The sequence below is a fragment of the Synchiropus splendidus genome, chromosome 1 (genome assembly GCF_027744825.2).
Source record: "Synchiropus splendidus isolate RoL2022-P1 chromosome 1, RoL_Sspl_1.0, whole genome shotgun sequence".
Lineage (NCBI taxonomy): Eukaryota > Metazoa > Chordata > Actinopteri > Syngnathiformes > Callionymidae > Synchiropus > Synchiropus splendidus.
This window is the reverse complement of record NC_071334.1, coordinates 55044587-55069300: the sequence shown is the minus strand read 5'-3', so window position 1 is coordinate 55069300 and position 24714 is coordinate 55044587. Positions and strand designations below refer to the sequence as shown.

Genomic DNA, 24714 nt, shown 5'->3' with positions numbered 1-24714 from the left:
CACATAGATATATGTATATGTCGGTGCAAAATCACCCACACTCTAATGGTCTAGACCTTGCCGAGATAGAAGTGCTGCTACTCACACACCCACACACAAAGAATGACCTTTTCAGACCCACCTTTCCCAATTACCGCGAGGCAGGAACATATCACTAACATCTCAACGCATACACAGCTGTTATGATGGGGGTGTGATTGCAGGGACTCTCCCCACCCTCGCCTTTTAAAGCCTATGTATGAGAGAATATGTGACAGCGTCACTGTCTATCTGTCTATATAGCGCATGGAAGGGGGTGGGCGGCGAGATGTAAGAAGATGACATCATCTCCTCACATCTCCTTGGGCTGCTTCATTAATGGCTGAAAGGAAAATCAAAGACAGAAGCTCAGTCATCCTCTAAAAGGCAGGAAAACGCCAATAGAACCGTCAAAGCAATAAAATATAATGTCAGGGCTTTCCTTAAAGGCACAGGCTTGATAGAGAGAGAGTTCAAGGGAGTTCGCAAGTACTCTGGCTCCCCCTGTCACACTATGGATCAATGGACCGCTCGGTTATTTATGTGGTTGGCAGTGATGCTGCATACAGAAAATATAGCGCATGTGCTTGATCACAGTCAGGACAAATAGGCCACTGGAAGCATTATTTTTGACATGAAATAGAACGGATGATATCAAACCGGTTATAAATAGTCATTCAGCTGCCACATCAAGCATGGATGTACTTACAGACGCGTGTCTATTTCTGTTTCTTTTCCTGGTGGTGTCACACAAGGGTCCAAAATGGTAAAGGTTTGGGCCAACCACAATTCATATTCACAGCTGCCGAATTCTTCAACAAGAAACATGAATCTAAACCGAATGTTAACAGCAGTATCCCTTTTTTTCTTGGGAAATTTGTTGTTTTTCTTGGGGGATAAATTATGGAGCTCAGTCTCCGTTTTTGGCGTAAATTTGACCACTTCCTGGAAGGACCAACATGTTTTCACTTTCTCAACTTTCATTTAATCACTTTTGTTCTCCCGAAGCTTTTCTCTTTTTGGACAATTGGGCATTCATTTGTGCCATTTAAATCAACCGATTGTCAGTGGAAAAAAAGTCCGCCTTGTGCTGATGCTGAAGGCACTGCCATTTGGCAGAGGGAGGCTGTGACTATGTTGGTTACAAAATCAACCTATATCTTGTTATCTATTTGTGAATTAAAAAAAAAGAAAGAGCATCTGCTGGCCGTGGTCGTAAATACCAGTGGACGGAGGTCGAGCAGGTCGTAAGTCGGATGTTACTTGTATATACTCTTGGTCTTGATTCGGTCTCAACGTCCAAATATCTTGGTCTTGACTACAACACTAGGCCGAACAATTCCAAGAAGAAGTAAGTAAACTAGAAGCAGCCAACTGAGTTTAGATGGATAGATTGCCTTTATTCATGGTGAGAATGACGCTAATGTAGAAGAATGACAGAGAATTTGACCTTACCACATTCTTATTCAGCCCATCTCAAAGAACACACATGGCTTTTTCATATTCCTTCCCATTTTCCACATTACAAAACCACACGTGCACACAAAAATAGATCTATGTATATTACAGAGACATTCAACAAGATGTTATATTGCAAAGGCAATCCAGCAATTTAAATACCTCACAGGACACAGGGTTTAGTTCCCGGGTGTTGAGTTTGACACTCATGATACTAAGTTACAATGTGGAAATTGAGCAAACCCTTTAAAGGTTAATGTTGATGAGGTGGATGAACTAAGGCAACTTCTGAAGGGAACTGCCAAAAGACTCATAAGGGAAATATCAAAATAATTTCTGCTTGCTCACAGCAGACAATGTTGCACTGCATTATCACCATTTCAATTTAGATAGACAGCAATCTTTTACAAGGTTATAGCACTGCCTCCTGATCACCAGAACATCTTCCAAGGAAGCTGACAAGGACCTCACGTATGAACATTGCACTCCCCGTGTAATGGGAGAACAAAACTTTGCCACGACTTTCCCATCTCTTCAGTACAATCCCCTATAAATGAGTTGAGTAAAAATGCAGTTTTTCACAGGGTTGATGGTGGTATACAAGCAGTGTAATCCATAGCCATATAATAACCCCCTGGCAAAGCAGAGAAGGAAAAGTTATTACATTTCTGCCCCCCCCGTCTGAACCCATGTAGCTAGCCGCAGCTACAGAACAGCAGCAGCAGGGATCTCGCCACATCATATCAATGGGAAGCAGACCACAGACAAAAGCAACAAGAAAAACCTGGTACCCAGGTCTATACATGCACGCAGACGAGGCAAATATGAGAAATGACCTCGGTTGCTAGGGCCCTAAGACAGGAGACCACAGGACTGTCATACATTTACCACCACCAGCAGCCTTCTAGAAAAGCCCCATATGGCTCGGAGAGCTTGAGTGCATGGCTGCACATGCGAAAAATAGACAAAGCGATTACCACCGTGTTTATGTTTGAAGAGTAATGCATGCCAGTCTCTGCTGGGTAAACAGGGAATCTAATTGTGGTTTAGAGAATGAGAGAGGGTTTGGGTTTAGGGGCTCTAGAGGTGGAATGAAAATGAAAATTCAGTCAGTCTGTATTCAGCGGTACTGTCGCACATTTTCTGTTTGACAGTGAAGTCAATAGTAGTCTGGCTGAGGTAAATAAAACTCAAATTTAAAGTTACTCAGACAGCGCTATGGTGAGTGCCATATGTAGAATCCCATTACTTACGCGATCATAGAATCACAGACAGAATTGACTGATTAAAACAGAATATACTGTTTAAAATACGTTTGATAAAGTGGTTTTGTGTGGAAGCGGAAAATTGCACGGAGGGAGCTAGTCAAAAGGCCTCGCGAGCCCACTCCACGGACTGAGCCCCCTCCTTCCAACCCTGATTCTAACGTTCCGTCACATGGTAAAGTGACCACCAATTTGAAAAAGAGTCCAGGATGGTCCCTTTTAACCACACTTTTTCAGCAAGGCAGCCAAACAAAATAAAACAATCATTTAAATGTTGTTTTACTGAGATGTCTTTCCAAAATAAACCAAAAATAACACAAAATAGGGCCCCTTTAATGAAACAGGATACATTACACTTCATCGATTACTGCTGCACTTCCGAGAACACTAATGATCTATACGTATGGTGTGTGAAACAAATCTTCTACTGTGAGACCTGAACATATTTTGACACAGAGAGGGATTAATCACTTTCAGCGACGTTTACAGTGACACTCTTGCATATTCTATTTCGCAAATATGCCATAATTTATCTGCTTTAACCTTATCGATACCTAGCAAATTGAGCTGAAATGTAATCACCTTCTCCTTTGGAACAAGAGACCATATAAGTAAACTGCAATTCTGCGCAACGTCGGCATCAAGCCCAGCAGCAAAACTCTCATCCTTGACATCAATTCGATTCTGTAGACTCTCAGGCACCGAAATACTATTTGGACCTCTCACTTTGACGTCGAATCCCGTCATGACTTACTATAAGGCCAGGGAGGTCGCTGTGACCTCTTCAACGTATTAATCTGTTTGTCTAGTCCAAGTTGACCACATTACTGTCTGTCTTCGGAGGCTAATAAACAAAAACACTGGCCAGCTGGCCCATACTATTGATTTATGAGCTGCTCACCAGTGGTGGTGAAGAGCCCAAGTCAGCACACGCCATCAATGGCAGCGTAAGTGTCTGTGCGTCTGTGTTTTCGTCAGTGTGGTTGTGGCCATTCCGATCATTCGGGGCTAATGGCGTTAGCCAAAGGAACCACAGATTCTAGAAATGCTATCAGGGCGAGAGAGTTTGGTGTTTCTGAGAAATTCTGATCGGTTCAGTTCACTCAGAGGTTAGCCACGGGGGTCTGCTTTTCCATCATAATCTAAAACACACTGACATAACAGGAATGTGTTTGCGTCATTTAATGAGATAAGTGAGCGAACCCAGCAGTGTGACGCAGTAAGGGAAATCACTTCAAGCAGCTTCATTCATTTCAAGACATTTCAGTTATCATTTGGAAACTAAAAAGCAGGTGGAATTCTTCATAGACAAGTCTGTTGTAATGAATCAGGAAACGTCAACTCCGTAGCCTAGATTTGGGTACCTTTATGAAAATTATGCAACATAATGCTTTGGTTAAGAAAGGATCTCTGATTGAAAAACCGAAAATCTTGAATCCTCCACCTTGTCGATGTCATAGAGCTCAGTCATCTGGGAGAGAATTAGAGTAGAACCGCTGCTCATGCACATCCCGCGATATGTTGGTGAGACTATGTTACCTGGTTAACCCTGGAATGCTTCTGTATTCTCCCACAATGGCAAGAGAAGGTTTCTGGGTCTGATCTGATAAGAAAGCCAAACCCCAACATGGCTGTGTTAAAAGCCTGTTTAACATTTCTCGAGTATTTTCTGCATCTAAGCTATTTTGTCTTTTGCTTTGCCCAAAAATGTGAATGGTAGCTAGAAGTTCAACCATAGAGCACTAGACTAGAAATGCATAACAAGACGTGTAAAAACTAACTTACAACATTGTAAAAGGATCATTAAAGGTAAACAAAATGCAACTTTCTGTATGCATCCTGCTCGCTGGAAAAAGTCAGGACCTGACTAAGCCAAACCTTTCTTTCTTACTTTGAAAATGAAACTGTTTTGAAACTGTTAGGTACGAGTGAGTAAAGAGCAATAACACAAACGAATCACCTGACTTCGTTTGAACATATTTCCATTGTGTATCTTAACTGAATCCAGTAGAACGCATTAGGAAAGAAAGCATATTCATGTGCGTCCTGGATATACGAGGGTAGAGCAAAGCATGGCGACTGCAAGTTACAGAGCACGACGACCTTTTGAATCACAGCCTGCATGTTGTTTTTTCTTTTAATTTACACTTGCCGTGGACGACTGTTGGCAAACTCTGCGCATAGATTTATTCATTTAATCTTTCAGGAATCTATCTGGAATTAAATCAAGTTACCCATTACGAGGCCTGTTGGGAAAACTAACAACAGCCTTTTGTACACAAATAATTCTCTGTTAACACAAAACCACTCACAGTCTCACAGTCTTTTATGCAACCGTATTGTCACAGTTGCCTGTTGAAAAAATATTGGCTATGCTGAGGCTTAGACTTAACATTGACCATAGACATTCATTCACTGAATGTCTTTCTTTAATTTAAAAGTGGCGAAAGAAAACTATGCTGATTATGCAGGAGCAATGTTCTATGACTGTAGACCCTGTCCACACAGAGATAGAGTTGGTCATGTTTGCGCATGTTCTGGGTGGGACAGACACAGATTGGCCATTTTCAGTCACTGATACTTTCTGAAACCGGGTCCCAGAGTGAATAAATATGAAAAGCTGGATCCATGTGGACAGCAGATCCAGACAATACGGGAGTAGTGTATGTTTGGCAACAAAGCGAAAGTGATATCAAAAACATGTGCACCGAAATGAAGGTAACTGAAATGGTAAACTGTGGGTGAAATACAGCAGCTCAGAAGGTAGAGTGGTTGGCCTGTGACTGAGTTATATACCATTCAAATTAGAAAAGCACTCAGAGAGCACTAACCTCTGGCTGCCGGGACCACCAAGCAAACAAAGACCATCAAGGTGCTTTGTCCATACCACTGACAATGAAGCCGGAGCAAGGTGTTAGGGTCCGGGCGTGTTTGTCAAAGTGAAGAATTCAGCCAGGTCCTTGATACCTGATATTGACAGCCTTTAAAGCTTTACTTTTAGATTTGATTCTGTTGTTTGTGTTGGCCAATGTTAGTTCTGTTGTTTGGAGCTTTGTTATTGAATTTATGTCATTATTTTGGTCTGTGTTGTATTTTGTGTCAAATCTTTTGTTATACTTATCTTAATAAAATAACTTCATTTACAACCACATGCTCAACCATTCTGTTATTTCCCTTTATCCCGAGCAGCGACGTAACATAGGGAACAACAACAACAAAAAATCTGTCCTATTATGAATCTCATTATACTTTTCAAGTTATTTTGCCACTAGACATATCAGTTGGGGATTATCACGTAACGTCCTTGGTGGGAGTAATAATAAGGGAATAGGCAGCAGGGCAGGAGATTGGGCTCTAAGGGACAGATTAACCAAGAACACAGTTTTGTACTTGCAAAATAACCTGCAGTGCAGAGATTGCATGTTTACAAAGACGGCATGTTGCTCCAAAGAAAACACAATGATTCCTAGGTAAATCAGGGTTCAGGTTGTGCACATTCAACGCACTGCAGATTTTTACGGCGCGCATACAAAGTTCTTCTCTGGCAAAAAAAACAGCCCAGTGCTATCAGTGATGCCAAATATTGAAATGTTCCTCATCAATTCAGAACCAATGACTAGTGTCTTTCTATTTTTCTTCACAACTTTCTGTGGGATGTAACTACTTAGAACAGGAGCATAAACAAAGCAACTCTACAAATGCACAAAAAACTTCACTCGTAGCTGTGCAACCCCCTCCCTCACAGGATCAAACTTTTGAAGTACCAGGAACACACGTACACCAGGGATCACTATACAGGCAGAGGATTATTTGGTTATTGTCCCAAATTTTCCAAACCACTGGTCATGGCAAATGCACGACATTATATGTATAATAGTTGTGAGCCGGTCATCCATCTGTGCTATACGAACTGTCATATCCAAGAGCTTCACTAAGCACACGTCCACATAAGATGTCATTGTAATGTCAATAAAATGGTGGCTTGTTTCACAGGAGTGATGTTTTGTTTCTTCAAGAAAACTTGCCTGGGTTCCTTTTGTTTTCCTCAGGTTTAAAATGCAAAATGGCAGCAAAATGGCACACACGCTTCTTGACCACTTTCAGAGATGCAACCCACATATGTTTTCCAGATACATGTAAGCTTACCACAAGCGTGTTGGATCAGTCAATTCTAGATCAAAAGAACAATTGAGAACAGAAGAAAGTTGTTATGCAAAGTATCACTTAAAGAGACATAAAATGTAGTCATCCTGAGAGGTTCCTAGAAAGCATTTATCTGAATACCGAGAACTGAGAAAGTACTAGAACACCCAATAGTGGTTGGATGATCAAATTTAAAATGATCCAAAAAAGAAAACACAATGGGGAAAAAAAAGCTTTAAAAGTTAATGAGGGGTCTGAAAGTGTGGGAAACCAAGTCGAACACCTGAGACAACAGCGGGGAGTGTGTTTGTCCAAAACGCACCACATCGTTTCAGCAGTTCTCATGATTCTGAGATGCCTTTACTGAAAAGTCATTTGAAAAATGTGGAAGATACATGGCAGATGTGGGATAATAAATCTGAAGTATATTAAACTATGAGTGCATTGTTTTTTTTTTACACTAAAATGTGCAATACTATGTGTCTATATCTAAGATAACCTGCTAACTTGCAAATACAGGGCTGTTTTTAGTGGTGAATCCAGGTTGAATCTTTGTTATCTTGCCAGCCCCAAAACACTTTTCTTACCTCTGCTATTTGTTATATCTATTAGCAGGTTGCATTGCCTCAACCAGGGTGGATGAAGTCACTTGTTTTATTGAGACAAAGTGACTCAAAATGGGCTCTGTCTTTTGTATGAGTTAGCAGTTTAAGAATAAAAATTCAATTCAATAAAAATTCAGTACTTAAATGGAGCAGAATGTTGTTAAACTCTTCGCACCACTGTCTTGAACAGTAAATGTTTTGCCAAAGTTTTTATAGAGACATAAATGAATCTCCAACAGTACACGCAGTCGGTCAGTCGATATCTAACAGGTTCAGGGGTTTACTGAGGATAAAATATTTAACTGGATTCGATGTGAGTATATTTGAGCTCCCAGAACTTATTGTTCCAACAGGAAAGAAACTTTGAACTCTGGAACATTCTCTGCACCAGAAGTTACTACCAGAGGCCATCATTTGCTGCTGCGGTACTTCTCCTCTCATGCTTTGCCACGTCCACTTTTTTGTTTGTAAAAACATCTCTTTATTTTGTTTTGGCTTTTTATCAGTTGGATTGGGTTGTCTGTTGAACAGTCATCACAACACAGTGGGGAAGAGTTAGCTAAGATTGGCAGCTCCAGGCACAATGGGAAAATAAATGCATCCTGCCTCAAAGTGATCGGAATCGTGCTCACAAAAGGTTTGCACAGATTACGAAGACTAAAATGTATACAACCATTAGTTTTTTGGGTTTTTTTTTTTAATGGTTAAGGGGGCCAAATCAAGATTGGTCTTTCATATTCTCAGTCCACTCAGGCGACTACAGCCCTCTGAATTCTTCAGGTGGTCTGGGGTCAAGGAAAAGGAGCTCATCTCTGAGGAAGCTTTTGAAACATGGCAGCTGTCTTTTCTGATAGACCCAGTCAAGTAGAAGGACAGTCTCAAATCTCTGAAGTGTGTGTGAGAAAGACACGCATACAGGGGGAGACAGTAAAAGAGAGGAAGAGAGAGCTTTAGTTAAACCAAGCATACCTGAAAAGAATACATAGATTGATCAGTAGCTAAATATCCAGATTCCTCTAACCAGGCAGCTTCACAACAAATTGTAAACCAAAGACACATTCATATCTCTCAGATGGCACCATTTTGCTGCCGCTTGAAACTGTTGCAAACGATTAGGTGGGTTTAGAAGCACATTGCTCACACAAAACCCACACATCCCAATTTCTTTGATGATTTTTTGTTAGAACAAAAGCCACTTTTTAGTGATGTTCAGGAATAATACGTTTTCTTAGTGAGTTGGCTAGACTGGAAATAGGGTTACGAGCTGAGTCATCAGAGACTCAAAGTAGAGCCACTGCTCCTCCACATAGACAGAAGCAATTTGAGTGCTAGGTTGGGCATTGTTTTCAGCATGACCTCCGGATGCCAGGCATGTTCAACTGGGAGGATGCCTCAGGTAAGATCAAGGACACAGATTATGTCTCTTGGTTGACCCCTGGGAAGACTTGGCCTCTTTCCTTCGGCTGCCGCCCACACGACCCGACCTTGGATAAGCGGAAGACGACGGATGTTTCGTGTTAGTTGTCTCTCTGAATAAGTATTGAAAGCTAATGCTTCTCCTGCACCAGTAAACAACTTCTGCTTCATGGATTCTTAAGTCACACAGACATGAACAGTAATAGAAGTGTAGATACATTTAGGTCTATGATCATGATTCAAAAACAGCTTATTTCAACAGAGGTTTTAAATTATGAAAGCACAGGAAAAATAGAAAACTAAAAGCTTAAAAATGTACAACATGAATTATTTAACACACATGCATGTTCAAGATAACATAATCTCAAAATAAATGCAGTTCTGTTTTTTCAGATGAATAAACTGATGCTGATCAATTGAATGATGTTCAATGATATTCTCACCCAGCCAACTATTCAATGCACATGCCTGAGGGAGGTGTCCAGGAGCCATCTTTATAAGCTGCTCAAGCCACCTCGACTGGCTTCTCTCGATTTGGAGGAACCGCAATTCAACTTCGAGTCTCTCTGTTATAATGTACAATAAAGAATATTTTCATGTCATGGTCATGGTCACGTGCCGTCATCCACGGTTTAAGTCAGTGTTAGTCAGATGAAACGTCACATTTGCTGATGGTGTCACTGTTTAAACATTTTCATTTGTGAGTAAGTTAGTTCTAAAAATATGTCTGAATAAAACGTTACATCTATGAGATCTGTTCTGTTCATGATGTCAAGCGGCTTGACATCTCTTCCTCAGCATTCATGGTCTTTAAACACTCACGGAGGACTTTGATTGTAGTGTTTGAGAGAACCACCACATATCATCAAGGAGCATTCTCTCGTCCTGGATGTGAAGTTTGATGTCAGATCCTGTGAATTTGTCTTCACTGAAATGAATAATATGATTTCCCCCATATTAAAACACCAACAAAACCCTGTTGAGTGAAAAAAATACTATTTGGTGACCAAGTAAAGAATAAAGACAGATATATGAAGTGAGGAGAAGAGGTCATCTCAACTCCTTAAAAATAAGTGCGTTCATATTTAACTGTTGCGTCTGCGTTGCTATCTACTGACCACATTGGAAGTGCATGCATTATTCTGCAACTTGAGTGCATTCATGTTGGCAACACCAGCAGATGTGTGTGTCCACCAGTGTATCGTACACAAACAAACACATTGGTGATGCGTTTATTTGGGTCATCTGGAACATATCTAGTCACAGCGCTCATTCAGCCATATGGGTTCACGTGATGTCACATGGTTTCACCATGACACTATTGTACATGCTAAAATGCAGCGACAAACGTCACAGCAAGATGAAGACAGAATGCGTTTTTTTTTTGTTTCATCTGCTTTAAATGTTTTGGTGATCGACATTTGTGATCCATTGAAACTGGAAGTGACTCACGAGCACGTCTCATACTCCGTATTTGTAGTTCTTTGTAGTTTTACAGAGCATTTTGAAAGAGGCAACATTTCCAAAAAATGTCATTAAAATCTTTTTGCTCAAAGAAATTTTGCTCAAAGAAAGACAAATGTCAGAAACAATAGATGCCTGGGACCTACCACAATGACTCTCACCTACCGTCGCCTCCTGCACTCCTTTTTATAAAATCAACAGCACGAGACGTGCTGATTCTGACGACAGCCGTTTTATGTTTCAACCCTGACTTTAAGGATTCCTTTTTCAAACAACAATGAAATTTCCTTTCCTTCTTTCATACACAACATAGACACATATTAGCATAATTCAAAGCAGACATGACGGGCTATTGTCCAGAAGGAATACACCCCCAGGATTTGTGACAAGATTTGGGGCACAGTAAATGCACAAGGCAGACGGCGAGGAGCAGAGAGACGGACTGCCGTCCCTCCTCAAGAGGTCGATGACATCAATAGGAAGCTAATAATCCCGCCTCAAGCTACCTCAGAGGAGTTTGCCAGAGCCATCCACTGCAGTCTACCGCTTCTCCTCCGCCTCATACATCTCACTCTGCATCCCAGAAGACCATGGGATGGAGGCGTGGGGGGGGGAAGAGAGAGGGTGGCGTTCAGAAAAGAGGGGAAAAAGGAGACATTTAGCTATTGATGAAGGCCACTGGGGACTGTCTGGTATTGATTGGTCATCCTTTCTCGTGGGGATGTGGTGCTCGCTCTGACCAGCAGGACATCTTTGTGAACGCCTGCGTGCGTGTGCGTGCGTGTGCGTGCACCATACGGACATATCGGTTGTGTGCAGCTCTGACAACGTTCGGTAATAAGATGCTTGATTGGGGGAGGCGTCACACACCCTGCTCCGGGTGGTGTTTGCATGAGTGTGTGCGTGGGGTGTGAGTCACCTAACACGACAGTCCCGTCGTCCCGTGTGCAGGGGAGCAACACCGAGATGTGAGGTAATCAATTTAAGAAGCCAAGCAGGACAGAATCTTGTCCACTAAATATGAAGTGAAGCCAGAGCTCTCTCCTAAATGACCTTATGGAAAAGCTATATCACATGATCAACTTCCACTGCACGAGGGCCCACAGACGTGACACCACGCGCGCTGAGAGCTAATATTACATTCAGCTGCGTGTGCTTGTTTAGACACAGACATACTTATATATCACACGCACTTGTGCGCTTCCTCACAGGGGGAGAAAACAATGATGTCATCCTTTTGCTGCCCTCAGTGGTTCCGTGCGTCTGCGTGGTGCTGAAATGCAACCAACTCACGCCCCCCAGAGGCCTTCGGCTGCAACTACAGCCCCAGATGAACTCATGATTCACGTCAGACTGTAGATATATATATGACATTGGTGGACAAAACTGAAGACAAATATATGTTTTGAAATCCGACCTTCACTGTATGACACCAGGCAGGAGATCAAAAAGGTGCTTTATCATTAGAATGAAATGATAAAGGGAGACAGTGGTCCAGCTCTCACCCTGGCTTGTCAGGTTCTATATCGCCAGTCCCGTCAAGAAAGCCGCTATATCTCATTTGATGATATTGCTGCATTAATTGAATCTAATTATAGGTGATTGTTTATAGATTCAATCACAAACATTGCAGCGTGCATCTAAAGACCAAAGCCGTCCTGCTATTGATCTGATGTAAATGCCAATAAGTGGCAGACAGAGAATGCTGAACACACAAAAACTCATCTTGACTCAAAGAGAAGACGGCTACAAATAAAACACCTCCATCAGGATCCCAAGCTTCGGTCTATTCAAGTTGAAATCAGTAAAAAGGATCAATAGTCTTTTGCAAGAATGCATATTTTACAGTAGTAGCCAATGAGGCATACAGTACTAGCACAGGTCCGACTTCACGTCTAACTCCTTTATAAGCTTTCACTGAACACAATAGAGGATTTAACATTCGACATTGCATTACTCGGAATTGTACTTCGAAAACAAACTGTAGTTCTTGTGAATGTTGTCCTGATGTTTGCAAAACTACCTTGAGAAATTGACGATTATCACTAGCTTTTCATGGGTTAGTAACACATAGTGGCCTGACCACGTACATGAGACCAAGATGATCGATTTAGAATCCCAATAAATGAACATAAAAAAATGTATGATTAGATGGGATCTAGTCAGGGACTCATCATTTTCGTCACCATCTGGGATTACAGTCTTATCGTGTGTCATTTATTTATTATTTTGTTTGAAGATAGAAGCGAATCACAAAATGGAATAGGTGTATTCCAGTGATGGCAGAACACTTGTGGGAGGACCTCCCTTAGTTTTCCACATCTGGTTGGCTCAAATTTCAACTCAAAAATGAGGATGTGATTTCAGGGATTTCATAGTGCCCTCCTTGAAACTGCCTTTCTCTGCACATCCCCCAGGATTTTAAACTCGTACATCGATCCATTTTTTCACCCCTGATGCACACTGATCTGGTTTAAGTCATTTGAGATCAGAAACATGTTTGGAAAGTAAAGATCCCTCACCTCTTTGGTAACATTGTCTTGGACAAGACTGTACAGAGGTACCACTCGGCTGACTTCCAGAAGAACTGGTGTGGGCGACGGCTGCTCTCCGTTCCGACTGTTCGAGCCGTGACTTCTATGGCAGAGGTGGCAGCCAGGTGGACAGCTGCCCTTCTCCTCACAGCGGATCTCGACGCCACTGACCAGGTCGTCCGACAGCAGCTGGCTCTTTTGCATCGCCGATAGATAGCTGATGAAGGGAACCGACTTCAGCTCTCGTCTTCCACCGACACCAATCCCTTGTTCTGTCGCCTCTGGTTAAGATAACAAAAGAGCAAACTGGTTACTGGTACTTTATGAAAATACATATTTATCTGTACATTTTATTGCCTACATTTTCTGGCGTCCTTTTTTTAATGGTTGGGAAGGACCCAGAAAGTTATGCAGGCTGTTATGAAGGCTGGCTCAAGTAGAGTGGGAGTGGGAGAGAGTGAGAAACTAGAGTGACGTGAACTCAGCATAAAATATCCGTTGTCATCTGCAACTTCAAATAAAAACTAACGCGCAACTGAAACATAATGGAAAAGCATTTTATACCTTTTTTTTATGACCATGTTCGCAGACGACTCCATCTAATACACACAGAAGTGGCAATGGAGTACAGTCTGTCTGCAGGATTCAGAGTGACAGGTCATACTTTAATGGTTTGTTTTATATACAAGTGGCATCAGCCGTGTACACTAGTTGTAGTGGAATACTCAACGATCCATATTCCATAACATAATTGGTATAACATAGCGTATTAATCTTTTTTGTTTACTTCATAGACTGTGGGTAACACTTTTATGTTTTATTATGTTAGCATATTAATTGCAGTACAATGTGTTAGTCTAAAGTGTGTGTGTGTGTGCAATATTATTCAGCTTTCTTATTTCAAAGTATAGTTACTCTAGTGCCAAAACCCCTCAGGTGAAAGTAAACAGTATTTTATAACATCCCGCAGAAAAACACAAACAATGTAGAAATGTAAATTTCCAATTACGTAGTTGCCAGCTTCTAATTTCTACTACTTTACTGTGGATACATCTAATACCTGCATTTTCTGGATTCTGAAACCTCACTCCAGGACAAACATAACCATCTTATTTAGAATATAATTTACAAACAAAACATTTTTTCCCCCTCGGTGACCTGCAAAAGCAATTACATTTTAGAACAAAACTAACTTCTTATAGCATCTTGGAAACTGTGCATCAATCAACCTGTACAACATAACTACATCCAAGATAAAAGTGGTGACAGATTGACACAAAACACGCTGAAGTTATTCGACCCGGAGGCTCTTGTGTTGCTTTGTGGCTTCATGGTAGCAGAATAATTACCCATCAGGGACACTTCCCCATGGCTGTGGTGCTGTTTCCCCAGCAACAGAAGCAATGGTGTCATGATAAAATACAATTTCGAAACACATATCAGATTAATAACCTGATCTCAATCGCTTATTTTCCTGTAGGCGCTGTAAAATGTCGCTTGCAAAGCTGCCCTGACATCTGGTGGATGAAATTGATCACTACAACAACACGATAAAAACGCGTACAACAGCATCTCAGTCTATTTTTTTAAATCCCGTTGAGTAGTATAAATGACATATTTTTAGGCAGCGACTTACTGGTTTCAATATTTAAAAATACCCACCATATACTATTGAAGGAAGACAACGCGCAGAAATTACACGTCACTGCATGCGGGCTCAAAACCAGCCAATCAGGAGCGGCGCTCGCTCTGACTCATCGGACGGAGGACGTTGCTTCTTCGCTGCAGTGCTGCTGCAGGAGAAACTGCATTCGTACACAAACCAGTGCGTTCACATCTGCTGGCTGTCAGCTTAAGGTAACGTATGGACGCTTAGAGAGGGCGAATTTTCAGACATGGGCTCATTGTGTGGAGTGAACGGCGCACACGCTGCGACTGTCGCCGCCGTTTGTTGTGACGAGACGAGGCCTGTACTTAGGTCCGGAAGGGTTTCATATCAAATCATGTTGAAATTCCAGTGTATTCATGGATGACCACATTAGATTCTTCAGTTGTGATTCAAGTAAGCCGCGGCCAGAATCCAGTGCTGTCAACTTGTGTCTGCTGTCTTAAAACAATGAGCTTGCCTCTGCAGTTGTTGATACAAACTGTTGCCATTGGTTACCACTAAATGTCATGGGTGTTAACTTTCGCTTTCATGGTAAGAATTGATCACAACAACACACGCCTTGTGAATTGTTGGTGTCAACAAAGAATGACATTTGTAAGTCAATGTTTGACTTACTCTGAGCAGGCTGTGAAAATGTCCCTGGTACTGTATGTTGTCTTCCCTGCTTCATCCATTTAACTAACACCTCTGCGAGTGAATATAGTGTTATTGATGATCATTCACTTAAATTCCCATGAAGGGTTGAATGAGAAGATGATTGTTTGGGTTTTGGTGGTGCCAGGGATTCTTTTTCTTTTTTAAACAAAGCATATGATCAAGTCAATGAAACACCCGTGTGGCTTGTGGTTTGTGAAGAAGATGGCTTGAGACGGCCCATCTAGGGAACCGTGATGTTCCGACACCACTTAAGTACAGCTATGCTTCCAGTATAAACTTAGACTTTCTTTATTGCCATTGCACAAACACATATCACTATATTATGGCAACGAAATTTCGGTCTGAGGCTTCCGGTTTCCAAAAACAAAAACTACACGTCCAAAATAAATAAATATCAGATAAATACTAACAAAAATGTAAAATAATAATAATCAGTAATAAAATAAAACATATATATATACTAAATATAAACAAATAAACAGTATTGCAGCTATTGTCCAATGTTCAGCAACCTGACGGCACCAGGAACAAAACTGTTCCTGAATCTGGTGGTTCTGCATCGGATGCTACGGAACCATCTGCCGGATGGCAGGAGGGAGAACAGTGCATATGTATGTACATACGCTGAAGCCAATGATGCTGGGTGACATGTTACACTACAGGTGGAAATGTTAATGCTTCTCCATTGACAAATACACTCATTAGAGACCTGTTTAGTTTTTTCTTAGGTTTGTTTTGGTCCGTCGTATTTCACTATCATGACAAAAACAATTGTTATAGAATGCCTGATAACAAAAGTTAGGGTGTCACACTATCGGACATTCAAGAAACCCTCAAGAATGAATTTCAAATCATAAAGAGTTAAATGAATGTACGCTTGTAATGCTAAGGTTAAAGACTATAGTATAAGTTTCTATGCAAAAAAATAAAACTTTAGTTCAGTTTAAGGCTGGATCATTTCAATGTCAATATTTTGAATGTCTTAAATATTTTAAATTTAGTATTTTGAAGTGGAAAAAAATAGGGGTAATTACAATAAAACCGATCTAGAACTTCAGAATCATTTTTCAGATCATCATAGCGGGTGTGTTACACCTGATGTCTTATGCAGCTTTGGATACGGTAAACACTTGATTTATTGATGTGTGATGAAAGGACCGGTTTAGCTTGTTTTACTGAAGTTACTGACGAAGATGACACAATGTTTTCTTTGGAATAACTGTGATAGCATTAGATGGTGTTCAAGCGGCATGGCTTCAAATAATTCAGTGTATTAGAGCTCAATGTACTAGAATGTAATGAATCCAGCAGGATGAATCCTAGTTGCAGCGAGATAGAATGTCTTCTTCAAATTAGAAGGGACAGTTAATGTTGATGAGTGTGTCTGCCAACATTTGCATATGAGTTTTCTTTTTGTTTTTTTCATATAGGGAAGAGCCACAATGGCAACTGCATCCAACCCGTTTGATGCTGATCTGGTGAGGGAGATCCTGGAGTGCCCTATCTGCCTGGATACCTACAGCGAGGACCAAATGAGGCCCAAACTCCTGCAGTGTGGACATACTGTGTGCCGGCATTGTCTGGAGAAGCTATTAGCCAGCACCATCAATGGGGTGCGCTGCCCTTTCTGTAGTAAGGTTTCACGTATGAGCAGCATCACACAGCTTGCAGATAATCTGACTGTGCTGAAGATCCTAGACTGTACGACCTCATGCGGTGCTGCTGCCTCAGGCCTGATGTGCAAGTCCTGCTGCAACCGCCTTCCACGTCACTACTGCCACGACTGCGCCACTGTCCTTTGTGAGCTCTGTAAAGGTGAAGGCCATCTAGATCAAGGTCATTCGGTTCAGCACATTCGACTGGCGGCAGAACAGCGGAGAAAGGAACTGGGTTGCAAGCTGGCCGCCCTCAGAGAGGTCATGGGCGAAATCCAAAAGAAAAAGACCAGTATTGAAAACATTTCCAAGACTTTGAGACATAAATACCAGACAGTACAGCAGGAGTACGCGACGGCGGAGTTGCGTCTGCAAGAGGAACTAAGCAGAGCTCGAAAGACCTTTGCAGCCTCCATGGCAGAGGTTGAGAAACTAAACGGGCAAGTCTTGGAGGAGCAGACATATCTGCTTAACATTGCAGAAGTCAGAGTGGTTTCATGCTGCGATTATTTAACAATGCGAGTGCGACAGAGTGACATAGCCCTGCTCAAGGATGACGGAGGAACATGCGAGGATGAAGAGATGAATCTGAGGGACAATTTGCCTGCTGTCTTTCAGCTGCAAGAGCCGACGCTGGTCAAAACGGATCATTCAAAACCATTAGATGTAGGTCTAGTGACCACACGCACCTATCCTGTCAGTACAGCCGACGGTGAAAGTGGATTGGATGTGGATGTTGAACTCGAAGGTGCGGTTGGCGCTGTAGGGGGTGACATCTATAGAGATGTCGATATGGTCGCTGCTGTCAATGACGTGTATTGTGGTTCGCCAGGAAAATTTAAATCCAAGTCCATGGACGCCGGAGGAGAATCCCCGGGTAGAGCCGAAAGAGGACCGGCAGTCTGCCATTTTGTCAAAAAGATGGGCTCCAAAGGAAGTATGGCTGGCATGTTCAATTTACCAGTCAGCATCTGTGTCACACCACAGGGAGAGGTCCTGGTGGCAGACCGGGGCAACTGCCGCATTCAAATTTTCAATCGCAAAGGCTTTCATCGTGAAATCCGACGCAACACCAGTGGCATTGACAATTTTGTCCTGAGCTTCCTGGGGGCTGACTTGCCAAACCTTATCCCCTTGTCTATTGCGGTCTCTCCTCAAGGACTGATTGGAGTAACTGACAATTTCGACAACTCTGTGAAAGTCTACACCATGGATGGCAACTGTGTGGCCTGCCACAAGAGTCACCTGATTAAACCCTGGGGTATCGCCGCCATGCCGTCGGGGCAGTTTGTGGTGTCTGATGTAGAAGGAGGAAAGCTGTGGTGTCTAACTGTGGAGCGCAATTTAGGTGTGGTCAGCTACAGTCGCTTGTGCTCTGCTGTGCGGCCGAGGTTTGTGACATGCGATGCCGCAGGCACAGTGTATTTCACACAGGGCCTCGGCCTCAACTTCGAGAAACGCACCAATGAGCCTCAACTAGAGGGCGGCTTCTCCATTGGCTCGGTGGGAACGGACGGCCAGCTGGGGAAGCAGCTCAGCCACTTCTTCTCTGAATCGGAGGACTTCCGCTGCATCACCGGCATGTGTGTCGACGCAAATGGGGATTTGCTGGTTACGGACAGTGGCAGGAGAGAGATCCTCCAGTTTCCCAAAGAAGGCGGCTTCAAAGTTCTCATTCAGGACGGCCTGATCTGTCCTGTTGGGGTGGCCACAACCCAGAAGGGTCAGCTGCTGGTGCTTGACTGTGGAGACCACTGTGTGAAGGTCTACACATATCTACACAAGAGACATGCGTCCACGTCATAATTCTCCATGGCGCACTAGGACAATTGGTAGGTTGTTGAGCTGTTTGTCCTGTGGTGTGCAAACTTTTATGCCTTTTAATTTGGGTGTTCAGTTGTCTCTCTATCATGTCTTCGAATCTTTGCTGGCTGCATTTCAGTTTTGATACCCCAATTTAAAAAAAAAAAAAAAGAAAAAAGGGTTATCATCTGTGGGTGTAGCTACCCAACACTAGTTCCACAATAAAATTATCTATGCTTATAATGCCAAAGTGCTCAGACGTGGCTGATTCAAGGGTTTAACACAGACAACAAGACTTTCCATCTACATCCCTGCACGGTGAAGCCCACTCTGGACTGTGGTCGGTACTCATCCTGACATGACTGGCTGGGTAGTAAGGAATCTGTTGTCCCACACACTGTCACAGTAGAACTAGTTTATTATGCTTTTACTCAGGTGTCAACCCTTGCAAACTGTACAAGGGTTTTGCAAGAATTACAAACAGACTCTGAGAGCAGTTCACCTGGAAGCGTCTTTGCTCTTGGGCCGCAGACTTACTCCCCTTATTCTGCAACATCATCAGCCATGTATCACTAGTCTCCTGACTTATCAAATACAATCTTGACTAAGCCAACCTTGAATATCCTGCTTGTATAAAAGTCCAATAATTTTCTGTACTGTTCAGGATTGACTTCTGACTTTCTCACTTTGAAGGAACTCTAAAGTAAAAAAAACAATCTTATATGAAGAGAAAACTGCCTTTCTATAGAGTCTTGTTGCCATCTTTAAATCCTCAAGTCAAGTTGTTTACACAGAGCTAATAAAACCTGTAGATGTCTGTGCCCCGATAGATCGCTCTGACCTTTTCCACAATGTAATTTGGCAGCTAGTTTTTCCCCTTCACCACTTTTATTTTAACAGATTTGAAATGAAATAATGATCTGGGATCACAGGGCTGGACTGTAAAGTATGTTTTAGGTGTGAAAAACAAGTACTTGTGTCTGTTACGCAAACTAATGCTTTTCATTATGTTGTCCTGAAATTCATCTTATACTTGAAGTGGTCAAGTGAAGGGTAACTCGCTGACACCCAGTGCACCCAATTGGCAAAATGTCCACTTTGCTAAGAGCCACAATGGTGGACATATTCCCATACATGAGCATATTAAAGGTCCATCTACGCACCCTTTACAACAAAATTGTACCCATCCGTCATTATGTCTTCACGTCTCATTAGAGCGATGTATCGGGTAGTAACAGCAACACTGCCCCCTGGTTTCCAGTGGTACTGCTCCGGTTGGTCTGTATATGTAAGCTTCGTGGAGATGTGCAGAAATATTGACGAAATGAAGGCAGAGCATGGACAGAAGGCTCCATCCATATCCGGATCCGTACGTTACGCTGAGCTTAAACAGGCCTTCAGTATAGTCTAGAAAACAGTGTAGCTAAAATGGCTTAAACAACACATACATTTATTAATTTATTGTTTTTAAACATTAGAGCAAAATCGAAAAAAAAAAAAACACTTTAATTTCGCCTTAGTAACGTTTGCTGCTCCCCATGACAAAGATCCAGTAAAAAAGACAATCAATTCCTGTTGACACCTGAACATTGTTTATGGGTTCCAGGCATCAAATGTGTGTATGTATGTAGAGAAAAAAAGGAGAACATAGCCACAACAGGGCAATAACACAGTTACTGTGAACTTTTCAAATGTGTATTTTTCATGTTCGACTGGTGTAATAACAAGCTTTCATTTGCTGTGGTGCTCAAAGTTCTATCAAATCATACCTGCGTAAATGTCGTGACTGGATTTCATCAGAAAATATGCAATACAATGAATGTTTGGAACATCCTGCAGATATTTGCCCCTTGGATTATGCAGTTGTGTTACCCTGAAAAACTGTTTGCAAAGTTTGTTCAAATATTATGATGTTTGACAAAGACGCATTTTTTTTTCTGTCTGGAATGTGTTTGCACACATTTTGGGGGGTGTAGGATACGTGTCCAGATTAGCAATGCTATTTCCCAGCACACTTCTCTTTGCCACATTTGGAGGTTCGGATTCTCGCTCAGGTTTCCAAACAACACAGATGCTTCACGCACTTCACCAAATATGTTAAAATTATATAATTGGTTCTGTCTGAGGCTTAGCAGTCTTTGCTTCATTGTGGAGAAATGGTGAACCATTTCCTGCCTTTAAGATAGCTTTCAAGTTCACCCAAATGCCCGTCTGATATAGCGCTGCTGAGATGGGATAACTGGAAGTACACTATATTAGAAAGTGGCTCTAAAGGCATTGGTTGATACATTGTGGTTACATGTGTGTATCACATTCTCTTACTCTCCCTTCACACCAGTTCCATGTGTAGAAGTCTTTTTCTGTTGTCAACCCGTGCTGTTTGCATTGCGAACACGAACACTAATCCCTGAAAAACTATAAGATGGCGTGTTCTACCTGTGTGTGTGTCTGTGCATATATATATTTTTAAGTCCCTATATTGTCACTCACACTGTTGTATTATGAGAACAGGTCTTCAAACCAAATCTTTACGTCCGCCAGGTTGCTAAGCACAAAAGTGGCATCTCAGTGTGGTCCGTGTCGTGTCAGTGTCATGAATTCACGAGTGCAATAAAGGTAATCAAAGAAGTTGACCGGAAATTTCTCTCTTTTCTTTCTTTACTGAAGCAGATGTACATTTCGACTTTGTGGTTGGGTCATCAAATTTGCCATTTTGATTGAAGATGTCTTCGTGAGAATGTTGCATGTATTCGTTCTTAAATGTGGTGGAGAAAGACATTTTCCTGCCCTTTCTGAGTTGAGCGTATGTTGAAGTCTTTCTCTGTGACACACTAAGTCCCATGTCACGATGATGCTGAGTTCTCTGTGGTCTGAAATCTCTTAAATGAGAGGTTGCCTACAGCGCAGCTACAGTAGATCGAGTGTCCAGACGTGTTATCTGCATGTTATTGTTGGGTGTAAGTGAGCGGGAGCGAGAATGGTCTGGCTGCGACTTGGGCGTTTCTGTCAGGACACATGAATGAATGGGGGTTTCGGATATGTTTAATTCACCAATCGCGAAGAGTGGCTCAAGGCATGGTGTGTATGACGTCATCTACCCTTCCACTATGTGTACCATGTGATCAGAGATTATGCCGGCAAAAAGGCGTAATCTAACTATAGTCTAACCTTAATCCTAACCTAACCTGGATGTTGAAATCTGGATGGGGACATTCCGCTCTGGAAAAACAGCATTTGTGGTAAGAGTTGGATGATATTGGAGGGAGGTGTAGCCTCGTCTGCTACAGAGATGTCTAAAAATGATGGTGCATATAAAGACCTTAAGATCTCAAGATGAAGAAAATGCCATTGGAAATCTTGAAAAGGAGGATGTGGCCTCAATGTTTCAATGACTATTTGGATGAAGATGCATGAGAGCAACAATCAGTAGGTTGTGCCTAACAAGAGACACTGGTGTGCTTGTGCATGTAGAGAGCACGTGCCCCAATTGAAGTGACGGCAAGGCAACTTCGCCCCCAACTCTGTAGTCAAACACTTTGTGATGTCATTTGAATGCTGTTTTCCTTGATCACAATGTTGATAACGGAGTCTGGGTTGAGGACACAACAACGTTTGTCTGTATCACAAGTGACACTTTGATTTGCTGAAGAAAGGCCGGGATAAGTACAGTAGTAATATTCAATCTCGGTATATGAACGCTTGTTTTATTGAAGACCAGGAGAATAAATGTTGTTAAACAAATGTCCTTCATTTTGGGGAGAGAAAGCAAAGCCTTAGTCGATCATCCCGGTTTGTGTTTCATCTGAAAATGCGTCACATCTCATTTTAATGAGGTACTTAATATAACCCCACTTCCTTTTGTAGTCCACCACAGCACAGACATCTTAACAACTTTAACGTTTCCTGGAGGCTCAAGGGCTCGAACATCTCTCTTCCTGAAAGGAGCTCTCTCTCGCTCTCTCTCTTTTTTTTTTTTTTGTCCACACAAAGAGGTTATCTGCCAATTAAAGTCAGGCCTGAACGACGAATGAAGGAATAAATCCAAGGTAAACACATATTTTCACCACTGGAAAGAGATTTAGTGATGTTTGTGCGAGTAAGAAATGAATAAATAACTGAAGGCAAGTACTCGGGGTGACATTTTGAGTGTAGCATAGAAGTCTCTCTGCAAAAGGGAACTGTGACCAAAGGTTCAAAGGTTTGCCCCCACATTGCACCTCGACACCCCTGGACTTAATAAAGCCCACTGCGGCGGTGCTCACCTTTCTGATACTGCAACCAGAGTTGCTGCTGGGATTTCTTGCTGGGAAAGTAGATGCTGCAGGTGAGCTCAGAGCCGTAAAGTGCCTCCGAGACATAATGACTGCCGTATTGTTGGAGAAAAGCCAGCAACTCCTGACGTGTGCTCTCCCCCGACAGGGTCTTCAACACCTTAGAAAAACCTGTATAGCCCCCCCCCCAAAAAAACAGAGAAAGTGAAACTACTGTACAGATGGACTCTATTCAGTTCTGTTATGAGAAAGGTGGTAATCTTTTAACATGTGGCTGTAACTGGATTATTGACACCGAAGTCCAGCACGTTTCAACACTACTTCAGCAACATGGATGAATACCTGGCATTGTTTGGCGTCATTTAGCACAACCTCAACTCTGTGAATGTTACGTCATTTTAACTTTAACTAAAATCTCACGGAAAAGCAAAAATGCAAACGTAAATAAATAAAGCAAAATAAAATATTCACTTGTGAAATGCAGGAATGCATAACTATTTCACAAACCTGATCATCAGATGGCATAAATTATGTGAGCCAACGGCGGAAACACAGCTTTGATATTTTCATAGTGTTTCACATCTCTGGCCACATGACGGCAGTACCTGCACTTTTGTGATGGTGTGACACTGAGGAGTCTGCACACTGCGACACTAAATCCAGAGCTCCTCTACATTTTCAACAGAAGGCAGAACGATCGTCTATACTGTGTCTTCCTACGGCAAATGTGACAGAAATAATCGGGAGCAGAGTAAATGTTTCAATTTATCACTAGTGTTGTTGGACTTGGCCAATAAAGCTCGCTCAAAAAAATGGTACTGGTCTGGCTGTTCTTTAATATTGTCATTTGATGCAGATACAGAGCCTAAAAAATAGTTTCAAAATGTTTTTCCAGATAGCAAATGTGCATCTCGCACCACCTGACATTGTTTGCGCTTGTGTTGCTCGCTGCTGGGGACAATTGCTCTCCTCAAGCAAATCCATGTTTTTACTAAGAGAAATTGGCAGAAATAATAACGCACAGTTGTTTGGATGAGTACATTTTATTTGATCACTGGTTTGGAAATAGTCATGCACGAGATAACTCGTTGAAAAAAGCGTGCCCAGATATGAACACAGCACATGTGGTTACTGGAAGGAGGTGATTTATTGATTTTTTTATCTTTTTTTTTTTTTTTTTTTTTTTTTTTTTTTTTTTTTTACAATAACTTAGAGAAACCACAGAACACAGCTGTATCATATACGTCTGTGTCATTACAGCACCACAAACAGTGACACACACAGTTGGTGACGCCAGCGTGGGCACCAAATGTGTCCGGGCTGCTGCCAGGACCTCACATCCAGCAGTTGTGAATGGGTATTTAGAAACTATTTGTAATGAGTTAACAGTACAATATTTTTCAAGCAAGTGTTTGCTCTACGTCTTGGTCTGACAATGACGCAGCTGATAGTACGCATGTGCCTAAATACAAAAGATGTCGGAATTTTGAAAAACGCACATTTGTTTGACGGCAACCATTTACATTTGGGGTGAAGGGATCGGGATCCAACCATTAGTGGAGTTGTCAACACATTCCGTAAGGCTGAAAAGCTTTTCACTTTAAATGAATACTTGCATTTATTTCTAATGTATTTTCCATGGTATGCAATCGTGTTCTACGATGTCAGTTAAGATTTTTTCTTGACAAATATAACTTGTTATTACCATAATGATAATAACAACACCATAATAATATTGTATTTTTCTATACTTGAA

At 41.9% G+C, this 24714-nt stretch overlaps 2 protein-coding genes across 4 annotated transcripts in view; one reads left to right on the top strand and one right to left on the bottom strand.

The window, feature by feature from the left end:
- Nucleotides 1–24714, bottom strand: part of LOC128768919 (astrotactin-2-like) — a 301659-nt gene that overhangs the window by 41697 nt on the left and 235248 nt on the right. For all 3 annotated transcript variants that reach the window (XM_053882198.1, XM_053882256.1, XM_053882341.1), the window contains 2 exons: nt 22950–23129; nt 12892–13184 (listed from right to left, as the gene is read on the bottom strand). In XM_053882198.1, the coding sequence (XP_053738173.1) occupies nt 12892–13184; nt 22950–23129 (473 nt within the window). The remainder of the gene's footprint in view (nt 1–12891; nt 13185–22949; nt 23130–24714) is intronic.
- trim32 (tripartite motif containing 32) lies at nt 14663–21842 on the top strand. Its single transcript, XM_053882467.1, has 2 exons — nt 14663–14760; nt 16660–21842. The coding sequence occupies exon 2, from the start codon at nt 16672–16674 to the stop codon at nt 18688–18690; it is 2019 nt and encodes a 672-aa protein (XP_053738442.1). The 5' UTR covers nt 14663–14760; nt 16660–16671; the 3' UTR covers nt 18691–21842.

Coding starts and splice junctions, on each gene's coding strand:
- trim32 (XM_053882467.1), top strand. CDS start 16,672: ATGGCAACTGCATCCAACCCGTTTGATGCTGATCTGGTGAGGGAGATC.